The sequence below is a fragment of the Podarcis tiliguerta genome, assembly GCF_965153285.1.
Source record: "Podarcis tiliguerta genome assembly, chromosome: 1".
Lineage (NCBI taxonomy): Eukaryota > Metazoa > Chordata > Lepidosauria > Squamata > Lacertidae > Podarcis > Podarcis tiliguerta.
The window spans coordinates 92,129,763-92,144,918 of NC_139534.1; the positions used below are offsets into that span (position 1 = coordinate 92,129,763).

General features: G+C 44.1%; 1 protein-coding gene across 11 annotated transcripts in view; it reads right to left on the minus strand.

The window, feature by feature from the left end:
• Window positions 1–15,156, minus strand: part of MAPKBP1 (mitogen-activated protein kinase binding protein 1) — a 119,496-nt gene that overhangs the window by 5,815 nt on the left and 98,525 nt on the right. For 2 of the 11 annotated variants that reach the window (XM_083449692.1, XM_083449691.1), the window contains 10 exons: window positions 13,706–13,854; window positions 13,021–13,070; window positions 11,417–11,653; window positions 10,812–10,981; window positions 9,235–9,371; window positions 7,921–8,100; window positions 7,279–7,354; window positions 5,827–6,128; window positions 4,075–4,986; window positions 460–548 (listed from right to left, as the gene is read on the minus strand). In XM_083449692.1, coding sequence (XP_083305818.1) covers window positions 460–548; window positions 4,075–4,986; window positions 5,827–6,128; window positions 7,279–7,354; window positions 7,921–8,100; window positions 9,235–9,371; window positions 10,812–10,981; window positions 11,417–11,653; window positions 13,021–13,070; window positions 13,706–13,854 — 2,302 coding nt within the window. Of the gene's footprint in view, window positions 1–459; window positions 549–3,921; window positions 4,987–5,826; window positions 6,129–7,278; window positions 7,355–7,920; window positions 8,101–9,234; window positions 9,372–10,811; window positions 10,982–11,416; window positions 11,654–13,020; window positions 13,071–13,705; window positions 13,855–15,156 lie in introns of all 11 variants that reach the window. The other 9 variants (XM_083449693.1, XM_083449694.1, XM_083449689.1 and 6 more) reach the window with 5 other exon arrangements.

Below are 15,156 nucleotides of genomic sequence, written 5' to 3' on the forward strand. Positions count from 1 at the left end.
TGAAGCTGGATCTCATTATTGCTCTGGCCCTTGCTCTGGCCCCTTAAAGGTATACACATTGGGTGAAACAATGATGAACCTTTAGATTTAAAGAAACAGTTCAACAGTTTTTACTTATCAGATTTTCTACAGAAATGAAAATACGGATCAAAATGTATAAAGGGCTGGGGGGCGGGGCCTGGCATTTTGGCAACAACGTTGTGTAACCACTGCAAAAAACACCCATGTGCATGAGAAACACTATTCTACAATAAACTCCCATCTGGAAGCATTCCTTGCCACAGAATGGTGATCCACACAACTACTCAAAGGGCTTGTAAGTACGCAGGTATCTGCTCCAGAACGAAAATTTAGAGGACCTTTGCTTTCAGTCTTAACCATATGTTTCCAATTAGTCTAGGATAATCACATATAAGTATTAAGATCCAAGTGACCAGCTGGAATGAAAGTGTGACTTACCATATGGTATAGATGGATGGCCTTGCGCATACTGTCTTGGAGCTCAGACACAACGTGCTTGCATTGCTCAATGCTGACTGAAGAGCCTCCTGTTGGGGGGGGGGCGGAGAGACAGAATACAAAGGCGCTAAGTAGGACACAAGTACCATTCCAGCCCTGCCCACTGTCCTGAGACGGTGGGAAACCCTGCAGAGAATCTAGCCATTTCATACATTGGCCTCCCCCATCCATCTCAATAATTCTTTAAATCCTTGCATAAGACTGTTCATTCTATACTATGCACTTACATGAACAGAGAACAACTTCTCTCATAGGAGAAGTTGTTAAGCCTTTGAAGGGAGCCAGTCTTAATGGTGTTGTGGCCTGCATTGCTGCACCTAGGAAGAGGGCATTTTCTATAGCTGCACCTGAATATCTCTTCCCCCAAAGATATAATGAGCATTTCAGTGGCACATTTTCTCTGGCTGTTAAAAACATGCACTGTGAGAAATTAGCTTCATAGTTTTAAAGATCCTGTGAAGCCAAAGCAGCCATCCCAAAGGGGGAAGCTGTTCACTGCACCATTCACTCTGCTGTTGACCTAGCCTCCTTCCAAATAATCCTCCAATGGTAACAGGAATTTCTGCCACAACTCTGCATCATATGTGATTGAATCATTCAAACCATTCCGTATTTAGAGATACAGATTATTTCCTGCCATCATGAGAGGCTGCACATCGCGTTTCTGCTGCCAACCATCGCTCCAGACTTGCCTCTTTCCAATCAGGAGGCAGATCCCAAGCATGATACAAGCAGGAAACACACGGTAGATTCCTCTGAGGACGGAAATACTTACTCTCCAAAATTAAACTGAAGTGCAAGTGTAAAAATCTACCTCCAAATTTAATTAAGAAAGCAGCGTGCCAGTGTTATTAGAAGTCTGAGAAATACTTGTCTAAACAAAGAACTTAACTATACATTAGGAAACATAATTCAAACAGGCAACAAAGAAGCATATTTCTTTTATAAGCATTCTAAGGGTGAGAAACAACATGGGGTAGAGGGATGATTGAGGGAAGCACATTTCAGCAGTACATTGCTATCCTGCCCTTATTTAAAAGGCAGGCAACTTTGTCTGCTCGGTTGCCAACTCATTAACCAAGGAAGGTCGGGCATCTGAAGGCATGTAGTGAGACAAAGATGATAGACATAGAAGTGGGACACACATACACAGGCATGATTCAACCTTTATTCTGTCCTCCCGCATCATAACTCACATGAGAGCCACTTAAAAATCCTCCTAGTAAATAACAAGTTAAAACAAAAGGTCTGTGGGTTTCTGAATTGGGGGGTGGGGGAAACACACAAGGAGAGGGGTTGGTTCATTGAAGGTTAATGGTGCCAGCTAACGCCTCAGATCCACATGGTCTTCATCTTCTTGTTAATTTACAGTGTGAATACATTGTCTTCCATTATCTTGTCTATTACTCTTGCTAAATCAGAACACGAATTGTTCTCTTCTTATTGTCTGCGGATTTCTCCCATTGATCATTATGCATTTATATTCTGTTGAAATCAAAGAATGCCAACATGTGTGCACAAACACACACAGGCAAGTTGGTAAAATTATTTAAATAGATGAATGAGAGCTATAAAACTTCAGAAGCCGTGAGAATGAACCTTCAGACATGAATTTCATATGGCTGTTTTATGTAACCATACTTCAAATCCCACAGCATTTTCCTCCATAGATCTCAACATACTGTTATCAGTGAGAAGTATGTGCACATCCAGCAGATGGGAAAAGACTGAGAGCAGATGTTTAGGTAACTTTGTACCAAAGTTACATGCAAGTTAATAGCAGAACAGAATATTAGAACTCAGTTTCCCATCCATCCCTCCTATTGCCCAGAGCCCTGTGCTTTATTCATCTGGTTGCAGCACTTTTTATATTAGCCACAATACAAATTTTATGGAATTGCACAGCATTAACTGCACAGCCTGACACAGGAAAAACAGTCACTCAGGTGGACTTATTAAATGCTGCTTTATGTTGATGATACTTTATGGGAAGGGGTTTGGGGTTGTTATTTACACTGAGCTTACATTTATCTTCTTTAGGGATGTTGTGATGTTTTATTCATTACATGTTGCCTTTTATGATGTCTTGTAGATTTATTGGTTGTTAGCTGCCTTCATTGCTCAGAGATGGCAGAATATTAACAAAAATCAAACTTCTTTTTAGCATACTCTAGTGAGCGTCTCTCTCTTCATGTTTCACACCTTACCCATTTGCAGGGGTGTGTCAGTAAAGAAACATGCTACATCTTAGGAAAACGTTAATTGCCTCTTCCTGTTAAAGTGATTCTATTTCAGGTGATCTTCAATATAGGTAAAGGTAAAGGGACCCCTGACCATTAGGTCCAGTCGTGGCCGACTCTGGGGTTGCGGCGCTCATCTTACTTTAGTGGCCGAGGGAGCTGGGGTGCAGCTTCCAGGTCATGTGGCCAGTATGACTAAGCCGCTTCTGGCGAACCAGAGCAGTGTACGGAAACGCCGTTTACCTTCCCGCCGGAGCAGTACCTATTTATCTACTTGCACTTTGACGTGCTTTCGAACTGCTAGGTGGGCAGGAGCAGGGACCGAGCAACGGGAGCTCACCCCGTCACGGGGATTCGAACCGCCGACCTTCTCATCGGCAAGTCCTAGGCTCTGTGGTTTAACCCACAGTGCCACCCACGTCCCCAATCTTCAATATAAACCAAGTCAAAAAACATTCGGAGTGGCTTGTGGTACATGACCAAGCATTGTATGGCATATAACCATCAAATGCAACTGAGAAAAGGCCTGTGCTGCTGTTAGCTAACTAACCAAACATGCTGCAGGCACATCTTTCCAAGAGAGAACTGGACTCCAAAACTTCACTCTGGAGCAGCTTGGAAAACCTGAGAACAGTGGGAATTTACTTCCACAAGCTCCAGACATGGTTTTCCCCACACCTCAGCAGCAATGGCTGCACATTTAAAATAAGCAAGGGTACCTTGAATAAAACTTGCCATTTTTAACTCAACTAATATGCCCACATAGGATATTAAGGGTAGCAAAGCAACTACACATTGGCTAGCTTTGTTTGCCAGCCATGTTCTCTATATATAATAAATGAGTTCCTTCTCTCATTAGTGTCAGTCCAGGATTTCCCTTTTTACAAGTGAGCACAGGAAGACACTGTTGGCAGTGATCAATGGAAGATTATGAAACAAATGATAAATAACCTTACCACTGAAAGTCAGGCAAAGGTTTTCCTTCACCCAGTGTACAGCTTTACTTTAAAACTATATATTCACTCTTGCGCTAGTCCTACCAAGTGGATCGTCGCTTGAGCCACAACATTTGCTAGAGCTAACACAGAACACAAGACAAACTGGAAGCAGAAACTGAGGACAGAAAAGGAAAAAAAATGAATGCCAGATTGAAATGTCTCACCATTGAAAGGATGGCTTATGGAACGAGACAGGTGCAGACAGGACGAGACAGGCCAGAAGCTGGACGTAAAGAAATGTGATGGAAGTGTGAAGCGATTCACAAAGACAGGAGACAGAAGGGGGAAGAAGATTAGAGATGGGTATCCGTGCACACCTGAGTCCTCTGCCAGGGCTGCCACAGTTGTGGGAGACCTTGGCCTGCTTGGTTCACGTGAGCAAAGCTCAAGCTGATTCTCCGGCACACAACCAGTGCTGCCAATTATCTCTTTGCATCTCAGTGGTCTGTATTCTGGAGATTTTGGGTGCAGACCATCTGAAAACTCTTTCAGTTTGGGGTTAGTAGCCCCCGGTTCAAGCTGGACTTGGACTTGGGTCCTCAAGAACGTACGGTTCTCTTTTAGAGTCTCTGTAAAGGGACCTGCTGGGCTACTTTTACCAAGGCCTAGTGGCACAGCTGCTTGGTTTTCCAGCTTGGAGGCCCATCCTTCAGGAAACGAGTGCTTCTTTATACCAGTGCCAGCAGGTGACTGGGGAGATTCCAGCAGTGGTTTTGATTTGGCAGTCGGTGAGAAAGAAGCCAAAGTCGGTCTGTCAGGCAGAGATTTGGGGATGTCAAGGATCAAATGGGCTCGGTTGGAAGCTAGCTTGCTGTGAAAGGATTTGGGTGATGAAGAACTTGTAGCTTGCTGAAGAGGAAGTTTCACGAGGCCATTCTCCTTCACAAGCGGCTTGTTCTTCTCAGTGTCCCCTAAAGGATTCAACTGTGTCTTCTCTGGTACTTGAGGGCTGACCTTCACCTCAGCCAGGTGTTCTGCAGAGTCGCCAAGGCATAGATTCTCTCCCACAGATACGCTGCGGGACATCTTGGCCATGAAGCTAGTGGTGGGGCTCATGTAGGACTTTGGTTTTGCAGCTTTGCTGTCTTTGGCTTGCAGAGAGCTGGAGCCATCTGTCTTCAATAGAGTTGCAGACAGAACCCGACAGCTATTGGACCTTGGATCTTTCTCACCTACCATTAGGGTCTGAGGACGTTGCCTAGCAGAAGGCATCCCTCCTGGAACCTTATCTGTGGAAATGGAAGAAATAAGTGCACAAAACTGGTCTGGAGGCAATCAAAATAGCTCCAGCTTTTTAATGTCATTACTATTTCATTTCAGCTCCTGGATGAAGCACTAGACAAAACAACTATGTTCAGGGAATCATGTTGAGCAACTGCCCCGTGTTCCAGACACCCTGTTGTCTCAATTTCTGACTCAGTATGTGACCAGAGATAGCACTGCATGTACTGTTTTAACCTTTGCTCTGTGTGATGGGGATTATTGCAAACGCCACCTTGTATTTGCAAAAAAAATGTGTTTGCTTTACAGCAAAAAGCAGTCAGAGGGCTACAAACGATGGCTTGGGACTCATAGGAGTATTAATAAAAGTAGGTGTGGAATGCTTCTTTGATTGATGCAGAGCATCACACAAAGTAAAAGCAGCCCCAGTTATACATGCAAAACCACACTAAGGCTGTAAGTGGGAGTGTTTCACTAGGAGTGTTATCTGCACAAGCTGCACTAAAATAAACGGTGATTCCATGACTTTCGCTTGAGTTCCCGTAAAGGAATTTCCAGGTGAACTGCTCCTAGTATCTCTAACACCTTTAAACAATTTGTGCTTTCCAGAGGAAGCAGGTTAAGTCCTCCTCTTGCCGTCACCAGTGACAGCAATTCTTTCTGCGTTTCTCCAGCTCAGGTCACCCGCAAGGCATAGAGGAGGTACCTGTGGTGTTGACAGGGACTATCTCCCCCGCCCGGCTCCAAAGCTGGTAGATAATTGGCTCTCATCTCCAATGCTGGGCAGATTTCTATTTTGGAGGCCTTTTGCTTTTAACGATTTCCACAATACCCAGCCACTTCCTTACCATTATGAACAAGGTCATGAACTGACTGGGATTTCCTCATCACCACTGCCCCATCACTATCGGGGAAAGGCCCAGGTGGTCTTCCAGGACCCCTGTTGATCTCTAACGCAGGTTTCCTCTTTCTCTGCATATAGAGTGATCTAAATGAATTAACATCGTTTTGGAAGATGCCATTCTCCAGGGCCACGTTCTGGTGGTCAAGCCCATTTTTCAGCAGTTCAGCAGAAACTTGCTTCTGAAAGTCAGGCAACTCAGCGGGCTTCCGATCCAATACCAGATTTGATGAAGAAAGTGACAGTTGCCTATAGAGACAAAGACAGGGCAGGATATATAAAATCACAATACCATCACCATTTGAAATAAAAATAAAACAGTGCTATGTAGCTAATTTGGGGCTGTGGTTCCTGTATTTAAGGGGGTTGGACTAGATGACCCTAGGGGTCCCTTCCAACCCTACATTTCTATGATCCTACATGGCAACAAGACAAGCTCTTACTGCCAAAATCCTCATACAAACACATTTTCCCCTTGGATGTATGGTGAACATAGACTAATCATAGACAAGACTACTATATAGGAGGGTTAAGTGAAAGGAGGGAAACAGAGAGGTTTCAGCAAGGGAAGATAAGCCATAGTTATAATCAGGGTTAAGGTTTCTCAGCTCAGCATGCTACTGGATTCAGGCCCTCACTTAAACTCTCTAGAGAAAGAGACCTGTACTCATGGGATATCTGTGCCTGCTTTTCCGTCTCCTCTTCTACCTGAAAAGCAGGATGTTAGCACTAACCTAAAGGCCTCAGCATACAGTTGTAGGCAATCAGGGCAGACTGCTCTTCTGTTTGCTGCTTTAGCAAAAAACCAGAACCATGTGCTCAGTAAACCCTAACATTCATAGACGCCCTTTTCTAATACACAAGATCACAATTTCCAACCCCCATCAGATTTAACAGGCTTCCTGAAATAATAATTTTGTAAAAAAACTAATGCAGTGTCTGGAGCTTAGTCAGCAAAACAAGGAGTTTGCTAATGGAAGAAAACCAGATTAAAGCTCATTGGTAAAGCAAGACTGAATAAGATTTTTTCACTGTCCAAGCTGAATGAAATGCAAAATCATTTTATAGCGCATAAATGGTGAAGGGTAAACCACATGGCAAAATTTAGTTCTTATATCAGCTAAAATGGATTCATCGACACAGCTGTGAAGTTCACAGGAAGACTGAAGAAAGAGAAGCAAAGACAGCCACCATGATTGAGCATTGGGGTACTTGGGCCTTTCCAAATCACCCTCCCAAAACAGACGCAGTCTTTTTATAGAGAAAGACCTGGCTCTTCAGAAGAGCAAGCCTTTTTTGCTAAGGTGCACCAGGAGCAGAAAGTTAAAGAGATGAGGCTGTCATGCCTGAGCCAAAGCAAGGCCGGACTATCCAGCAGTAAGGAAAGCTGTGACTGTACCTGAGAGCAGGAGACTGGGACAGAAAGCGAGAAGAAATACTGTTTTCCGTTCTCTCCAGGGTCCTACATGATCCACCTTCGAATTAAAAGGGGGGAAATGTACACAAATTAGGAGGTTTTCATTGTACAGTTTTGTTGCTGTAGACTGCTTTGATACATGTTTTTCTGACATAGTAGCATATACATATTTTATGAATGAATGAATTGCAATGGACTCTAGTCCATCAGAGCTTATGCCACAATCAACTGGTTAGTCTTTAAGGTGCCAGATACTCTTGTTCTTACAATTCTACGCTTCATCACAACGTTTAACATTGCAAAGTCTACCACTAGGGGCCACTGCATTTCTACTCAATTCCCAGGACAAACAGATGAGTCAAGTCAGTACTGTATTACTTTGCCCATAGGTCAGCAAAAAAGAGGAAGCTTCCATTTTGACAAGGCTCCATTCATTGTGCCACCAAACTTGCAGGAGGTCTACAGGTATTATTTTCTCTATTCTGCCAATGACATTTGCTTCCACAGTTGTCACAGGAGAGTCACAACAGGTGGGGACACTGATAGTCTAAAGTAGATTTAGTAGGAATACATTTGGGAGAATCACAAAAAGGTCAAGAGTTGCCACTGGTTTTGAAAATGTACCCTTTTCACCGTTACTGGCCAGGGTCTCAAAATGCTGCTTGAGGAACTTCTCCTGATCTGGAGTCCTGGGGACATCTCCTTCCAACACACCAGTGCTGACATCCTCCTCATCCTCTTCTCCCACCTGTTCATCCAGATCGGACGTACCATCCACACTAAGAGGTTCTGTACTCTCAGAATCTAAAGTGGAGAACATGACACAAACATAACTTGCACAACAATGTAGATTGCAGGGAGAGGGTTCAGGTTTGTGGTTGGCCCTGAACTTGGAGCATTTTATTCCTATGTAGGAATGGTGGGAGTTCAGGAAAGTAGAACAGGGAAAAGGTGGCCTTTCCTGATTCCTGAGAAATTCTTGTTTAATACAGAGAGGGGGGATTTATTTATTTTTAACACCCCACTGTTTATTTAACCCTGAATTCTGCATGCCACCCTTCTCTTGGGTACTTACAATAAGTTGTTAGCTGCTTGAACAAGTCCTCTCCCACAACCCTCCCCAGTAGTCAATCCATACGAGAACCTCAAACTTAAACTGGCCCACCAGGTCTCCTCATTCAGTTTGGCCCAAACCACACCCACCTGTGTCCATCAAACGACATCAGATATTGGACAGATAAAGCTGCAATGCCAAATTCGAAAGGAAGAGTCAGCAGTGCACTCTAAGCATGCTCTCAATTATTCCATTCCAGCAGCTGCTTCCATTTGGTGCCTTTTTCTGTGGCTCTGCCCACTGCGCTTGCTGTTTGGCATTGAGGAAAGAAAGCTCCCTTTGCCCATTTGGTAATGTGGTTGAGAGTTTTTTGTGTGAATGGTGCTGTTTAGCTCTAAATGTTTTTTGGGGGGTGGGGTTCCTGAGAGAAAGGGGCAAATCCTGGTTTGGGATTTCGCATATACATATTTTGGGGGTGGGGTGGGGAAAGGAACTTAGGAGATGGTTGTTTGCAGCAGTGGCCATGCACCAGCTGCTAGTTGTAGCTCTGGTCCAGGAGAGCCTCTGTATATCAGTTCCCCCAGTAGGGCAAACCTGGAGGTACCACAGAAGAAAGATATTCAGTCACCCACTAAGGTGCAATGAGAATATCAGAGAAAGTCAAATGTCTGCCAGTATTTCAAACAAGTATCAGAAGCAAGCAAGGCCTTTTCATCTGAAATGCTTTCTGGTGGCCAAGATTAAGCTGGCCTGGTGTGGTACTTGTTTTGGTTTTATATATTTCATTTTAACTCCTTCTTGTCCCTGCTAACTGTAGGTAGCATCTTGCTGACGTTTTCAGAATGGGGGTGGGGCACAAGTCCAAATAGTTAAAAATATCTCACCTTCATTAGGGCTCGAGAGGCGGCTGCTGCTGTAATCCACGGAGCAGGCACTGTCAGGGCTGTGTTTATCTGGGCACCCGTTGCTGTGGTAGCCTCTACCTAGTTTCCCATGGGGAAGTGCTTTTACCTGGAACTCGCTGAGAGAGAGGGGAAGAATCAAGTGTGAGAACCAGCATTGACAACTTTTAAACTATTACACTCTTAAAGACCTTACCTGTGCTACTAGCTTCCCACCATTGCAAAAAATAAGTTTTGTAAAGCCTAACCTTTTCACCATTTATGCACAATTATTTTGCACTTCATAGAGCTTGGACAGTGACATTTTGACTTTCCCCTTCCATTTCCATTATATTCCCTCTCTCTTTCTCTCTCTCTCTCTCTTATTTTCCTCATCAACTAAAAGACACTCAAGAGCCACATCCACAGAAAAATTGAGGCCTACCATCTGTGTCTATGCCATATGTGAAAATCCTTACGGATAACCAAGCCAATGAGAGGAAAAACCAGTTTGCATATGGCATTTTAAGAGACTCCACACATCACCATGACAACAGTTCTCGGCCCTAACTCCAGCAGTGTATGTTTAGCTTAACGCAGCTTCTCTTAGCTCCGTGGCTGAAAGAAAAGGCTTTCTGTTTATGGAATACTTGGGAGTTCTTTTATGTTTAAATCCTCCTAGTCACTGCGATTGAACTCAAGCATGAAGGTCACTAATGCTGAGAATATTATTTACACTAACTGTACCGCAGCTTGCAAGTTCTGTGAGTGCCGTGTCCATCAGGCTTCCAAACGCTGCCCAGAATGGCCTCCCCCCACTGCCTGACAGCTCCAGGAGTCCACAATCTGCTCTGTTTAAATCTTAGAACTATAACATTAGAAACATACAGCAGAAGTGGCGGGGTGGGGGGTGAGGTGAGGTGGGAAGAGCACTAATAGTCAGCCTTTTTATATATATAAAAAAGCACCCTTCAGTGTAACAGCTTGTGGAGGCACATCCACAGCCCACAATCGTAACACTGTACGTTGGAAGCCGAGGAAATGAAACAGCTACAGAGGGAAGGGAGAGTTAAATGTTATAATTAAGGGAGAGATCGCTGGAAGCAGGCCGAAGTCTCTCCGGTTTCTTCCAATATTTTTATTATACCGCATGACTCCTCCAAGTCATGTTAGTGGCATCTCCAAACAACCACTGTTTTAGTTGTTTCAAGAACAAGCTCGGGCATTCTCTTACTAAATTCAAAACCAGGCAAGCGTGAAAGAAGAGGACGGAGAGCAGGAGAGGACAAGAAACTCACAAGACAGTCATCCAAGGAGAAATCTGGCAGCGGTAGTTCATATGTATGACTTGCTTACAAGCAAAGATTATGTTAACGGGCCTCATCTCATTGCGGCCTGCATGCTACAGTCAGGCCAACATTTATAAAACCCACCAGTAACTTTGGAATGTGGCGGACAGCATGGTGCCTCACCCAGATCATCAAATCATTATTATTATTTTTCCTTTGGGGAAGGGGGGGCGGGCATACAACCTCAATTCGCTAAAAGCAAGGCGCAAAAAAGGAATTTATTTTTTTTACCTGCTAACATCTGCAGGGTGAATCTCATCTTGTTCTGGGTAGATGACACATTCCTCGCTCTCCGAAGGTTCCAGTTCCTGGGGGAAAATCCCCCCTTCACAGGACACAAGGCGAATAACTTGGGGTCGAACACAAGGCTGGTTTTCCTGAGGAGCTGCAGAGCCTCCAGCCTAGAATATCAATGCAGAAACAAAGCTAGTTTAGCTTTGGTAAAGCAACATGCAGAAAAACTGCAGTTAACATGGCCACTTCAGAAAGGCATGAGCCAACTCATTAGCCATATCCACCTGCCTGCCAGTCAGGCTACTGATTCTGTTCTAAGGAGCAAAGAAGCAGAAATATCTTTTATTCATGGTTTTTATATTCCTACAATTCCCAGCAAACATTGGTCTGGCAGCTGATTGGTCTCGATGGCTGCTCCATCTAAAGCCCAGAGCAGGATCCAATGCACTAACCCACACTGCACTGCTTTACTACCCACATAATATTATCATATTATAGTATCCCCTGGTCAGAATTCAAAAAGGTCAGAGACTTCGTTGCAGAACGCCATCCCTCCCATGTGGCAGTTTCTCATCTCTTGCATTAAGAAGGGAAGCTCTTACATTATTGACACACAGAGGGAGATCAGGACGCTCTTCTTGGTCATCCCCATTGCTGACCTGGGAAAGAGAATCTCGGCTGGCAGAGCGGGAGACGGAGAAAGACTCCAGCTGCCGCAAGTCAAGCATGGATTTAACCGTCATCTCTAGGCTGCCTGTGGGTTGCGACCAACGACCACGCTGCCGAGGCGCCTTGCTCATGGTGGCCTCCGAACACTGAATCATTGCCATCTCTTTTGCCTAAAGGAAAATGAAGTAACTTGTAAAAAGCAATGCCAAAGGAGCAGGACTTAATTGTTAATGAATCTGCTCAGAGGAGCAGAATGCCACAGAGTTATCATAGCAAAAAAAAAAGGAGATGAAAAGGCAAGGCCAAAATAAGATCTCTTAAAAAGGACAGTCAGAACAAAATCAGAGAGATAAGGCAACAAGAAAGGACATGTCCTCACTATATTGTTGTGCAGTTATTTAAACATTACACATATTTTCAGCAGTATCTAGTTTCACCCACCAGTGCAAAACCTTGGGATATCTGAAAGACCTTGGATTTCAATAGAACAGACAACTGCTGCTTGATTGGTCCTGGGCAGCTTCTCCCTGTTTTTCCTAGAAAAACACGGGCACCACAGTGCTCAGGCACCCCTCCATCCACGCAAGACTCCTGGTCAATTTTAAAAAATTATGTTTTATCTGTTTTGCCTGATTTAGGGGCGGAGTTATGCACATCACCAATTTTCTGCTATCAAATGGACATTTTGCGATGCTTGTGATAGCTGTAGATTTCCAAATGTGTCCCTGTCTGCAAAAAGGGTTTGGCCGAGCACAATGACCTCTGATCAGCTGAGGAGATAGGGTGCTCCTACTGCACTTTTGAGTAAAATATTTAATTGGTGTCAGAGGACTAAGAGTTTAGCTTGATATAAACCAGGCGGGGGGGGGGGGGAGAGGGATGGGCATCTTATACCATTTCTGATGGCATTAAGCCTCAAGGGGCACTGGTTGCATTCACATGTCATGACAAATCATAATTATTGGTTTGCAGATAACAAGTCAGTTGTGTTCACTTTGGTTTTCCCTGCTAGCACGCAGGATGTAAGCTCTGCTACCTGCATAGCTGACAAGCTGATGAACAAGCTTGTCTTGAAATAGGTGGCAAGGTGGTATTACCAATTCAGACATGATCCATTCCGTTTTGGGAACACATTCCTATTTGAAGCATCCATGGCACTCTCAGAATATATGCCTCTCAATGCCAACCAGCTTTCTAAGAATAAATGACATCTTCTCAGCAGTCCTCAGCCTCTTTAAGGAGATCTGCAGTGGAGAGCCTAACACAACAAAGAGGTACATCTTGTACCTAGCAGGTAACAACCTCCACACAGTCGGTGCACTGGAGAAGCTGAAGCTGCTAGATAGACTGGTAATTGAATCTGTGTATGCCTGGGCATTTAGAAATTGGCAGGCAATAGAAAAGGCGTGGTGTGAAGACTACATCAATGTATCATGCATCTTAGGGCAGGCTGACTCTGTGAATGTCCATCTGCTCTTCAGCTGTTGTTCTTACATTTCAGAGGTGTTGGGTTTTTTATAATGTATTGAAAACTCACCCTCCTCATTTCCCAGTGGGAAAAGCTTCTTGAAAGAGAAAGATCTGGATCTAGGAGGAGAAAAATACACAAGTCAACAAAGCTGATTTTCTTCCCACAATCACAAAGCTCTTTCACACACAATCTGTGTGCAACATCTTTGATTAAACAAAGATAAATCACAACAGAACCCATTTCTTTTTAAGCCCTATGAATATACGCATGCACATATCACTCGTTTTAGTAGGTTAATTAAGTAGTAACCTGCTTAGAATTCTTATGATTCCCTAGTGGAAATAACAGCACCAACTTCCCGTCTCAGCTTTGTCAGCTGTTGGCACAGATATACATTCAGTTGGACAATCTCATATAGCCATTGTCCTAGATTTCGTGCCGGGTTCATTCTGAGTCATTTTCTGCCATACTCTCTCTACATGAATTACTCCAGGGCCACAACTGTTTGGAGAAACACTCTGTAAGAATTGGAAACGCGTGCTGGCACAATTGTGAGGAATGGTTGCCAAGTGTGCTTGTGCACTGCTGGTACACAGTACATTCTCCTTGCAAGGACCATGAGGGCTGTGTGGAGAAAACAGCAAGGAACTGTGCAAGCCCAGCTGTCAGCTTCTCTCCTGGTTCTTGCTTTATTCCCTATCTTCGGGTTAAACTTCCTTCCAGAATACCACATGCTCCTCTTCCCATATACCTGAATCCCTTTCAGGGTTGCCATTAGTCTGCACTTGGAAGGACTGCAGCCCATGTAGCTCATCTTCCTCATTCCCTTCATCTTCACCATCTTTGTCACTGTCCGATGACAGCACTGGCGCAGATGAGAGGACAGAGACCGACTCGTGCCTAGAAAGGCAGAATGAAGAGAAGCATTGGCATAAGGTGTACAGTGAGCATCAACATTATTTATTCAAAACACTCTTGTGCACAGCTCCAGAACGCCACCATTAAGCCACAGCAACTTTAAATGGGAGGGATGAAGATGGAAATTAGATGTAAGTCTTTCTGACTTCCAGAAAACTTACCTTAAAAGTGCTACTGGTCCACAGATATGGTGAAAGCATATTAAACAGGCTAGAAACACACATCACCACAAATCCTTAACATAGCACTCTGAGGCACCGTTAAGCAATTTTCAAGTCCCATCGGTTTTAGTGGGAGAGTTGCGTGCACATATAAATCTCTCCCACTAATAATCTAAGGCACTTGAAGGTTATTTATTTGTGCCTTTAGATGTTTCTTCTCATCCTTTCGTGATTTAATTTTATAAAGCACAATATGAATTTTGTTGTGCTGCACAGAGGCAAATTTGATCCCTGCAGGGAAAGGAAGGAAGGTCAAAGAATGCAGTTATGAGAAAAGACAGTTGGCAATGTAAGACCAGCGCACCATAACTCAGTGTTATGTTGCACTGCTACACAATAAAAGAGTGCTTAGAATACCTGGGATGGATCCTTAATCAAAATGGATAAGGCAGGCATTCCTGGTATGAGCTCTGAGCATAAACCTTCCCCAGAGAGACTCACATTTTCCCCTTTCAGGCAAAGCAAGAACTGAACCAAAGCAGCCAAAACTGCCCATTTCCAAGAAATGTCACATTTAAACCCATTGACATCACACCTGTTCCATGACTCTGCACAAGGAAAGCCATGATTGCCATTAGCAACTGCTATGAGTGCTGCGGGTAGGTGTTTCGAGCTAGGCATTATTCTGGAGACAAAAATAACTTAACCTACCAAATACAGGGCAGCCTGGAGAGGGAATAACTTTCCCTGCAATGTGCAAATTGCCAGCAGTACAGAAATAGGGCTAAGGGGCACCAACTTCCTTTCTGCAAATAGAGAAATCTTATTTTTCAAATTAGTCCGCTCTTAAAACACTGTCCTGAGTCATCTAGAATGACTGCAGGGGGTGGGGGTGGCTTGCTGAGCATGCCTTTGAGCAGATGGCCTGTTCCAATTGCCTTTGGTCTCCCTCAGTGCTGCACTTCCAAAATATGTTAGGGATTGGGGACAAGGTGTCATCCATGCTCTGATGACATCACACTCCATCAATCCATTCCATCTGAATAAGCAAAAGCAGAGCAGGTGTTACACCAGTGCCAAGAGACAGTAATGGGCTGGTCGAGTGTCAATAGTCAGAAATCCC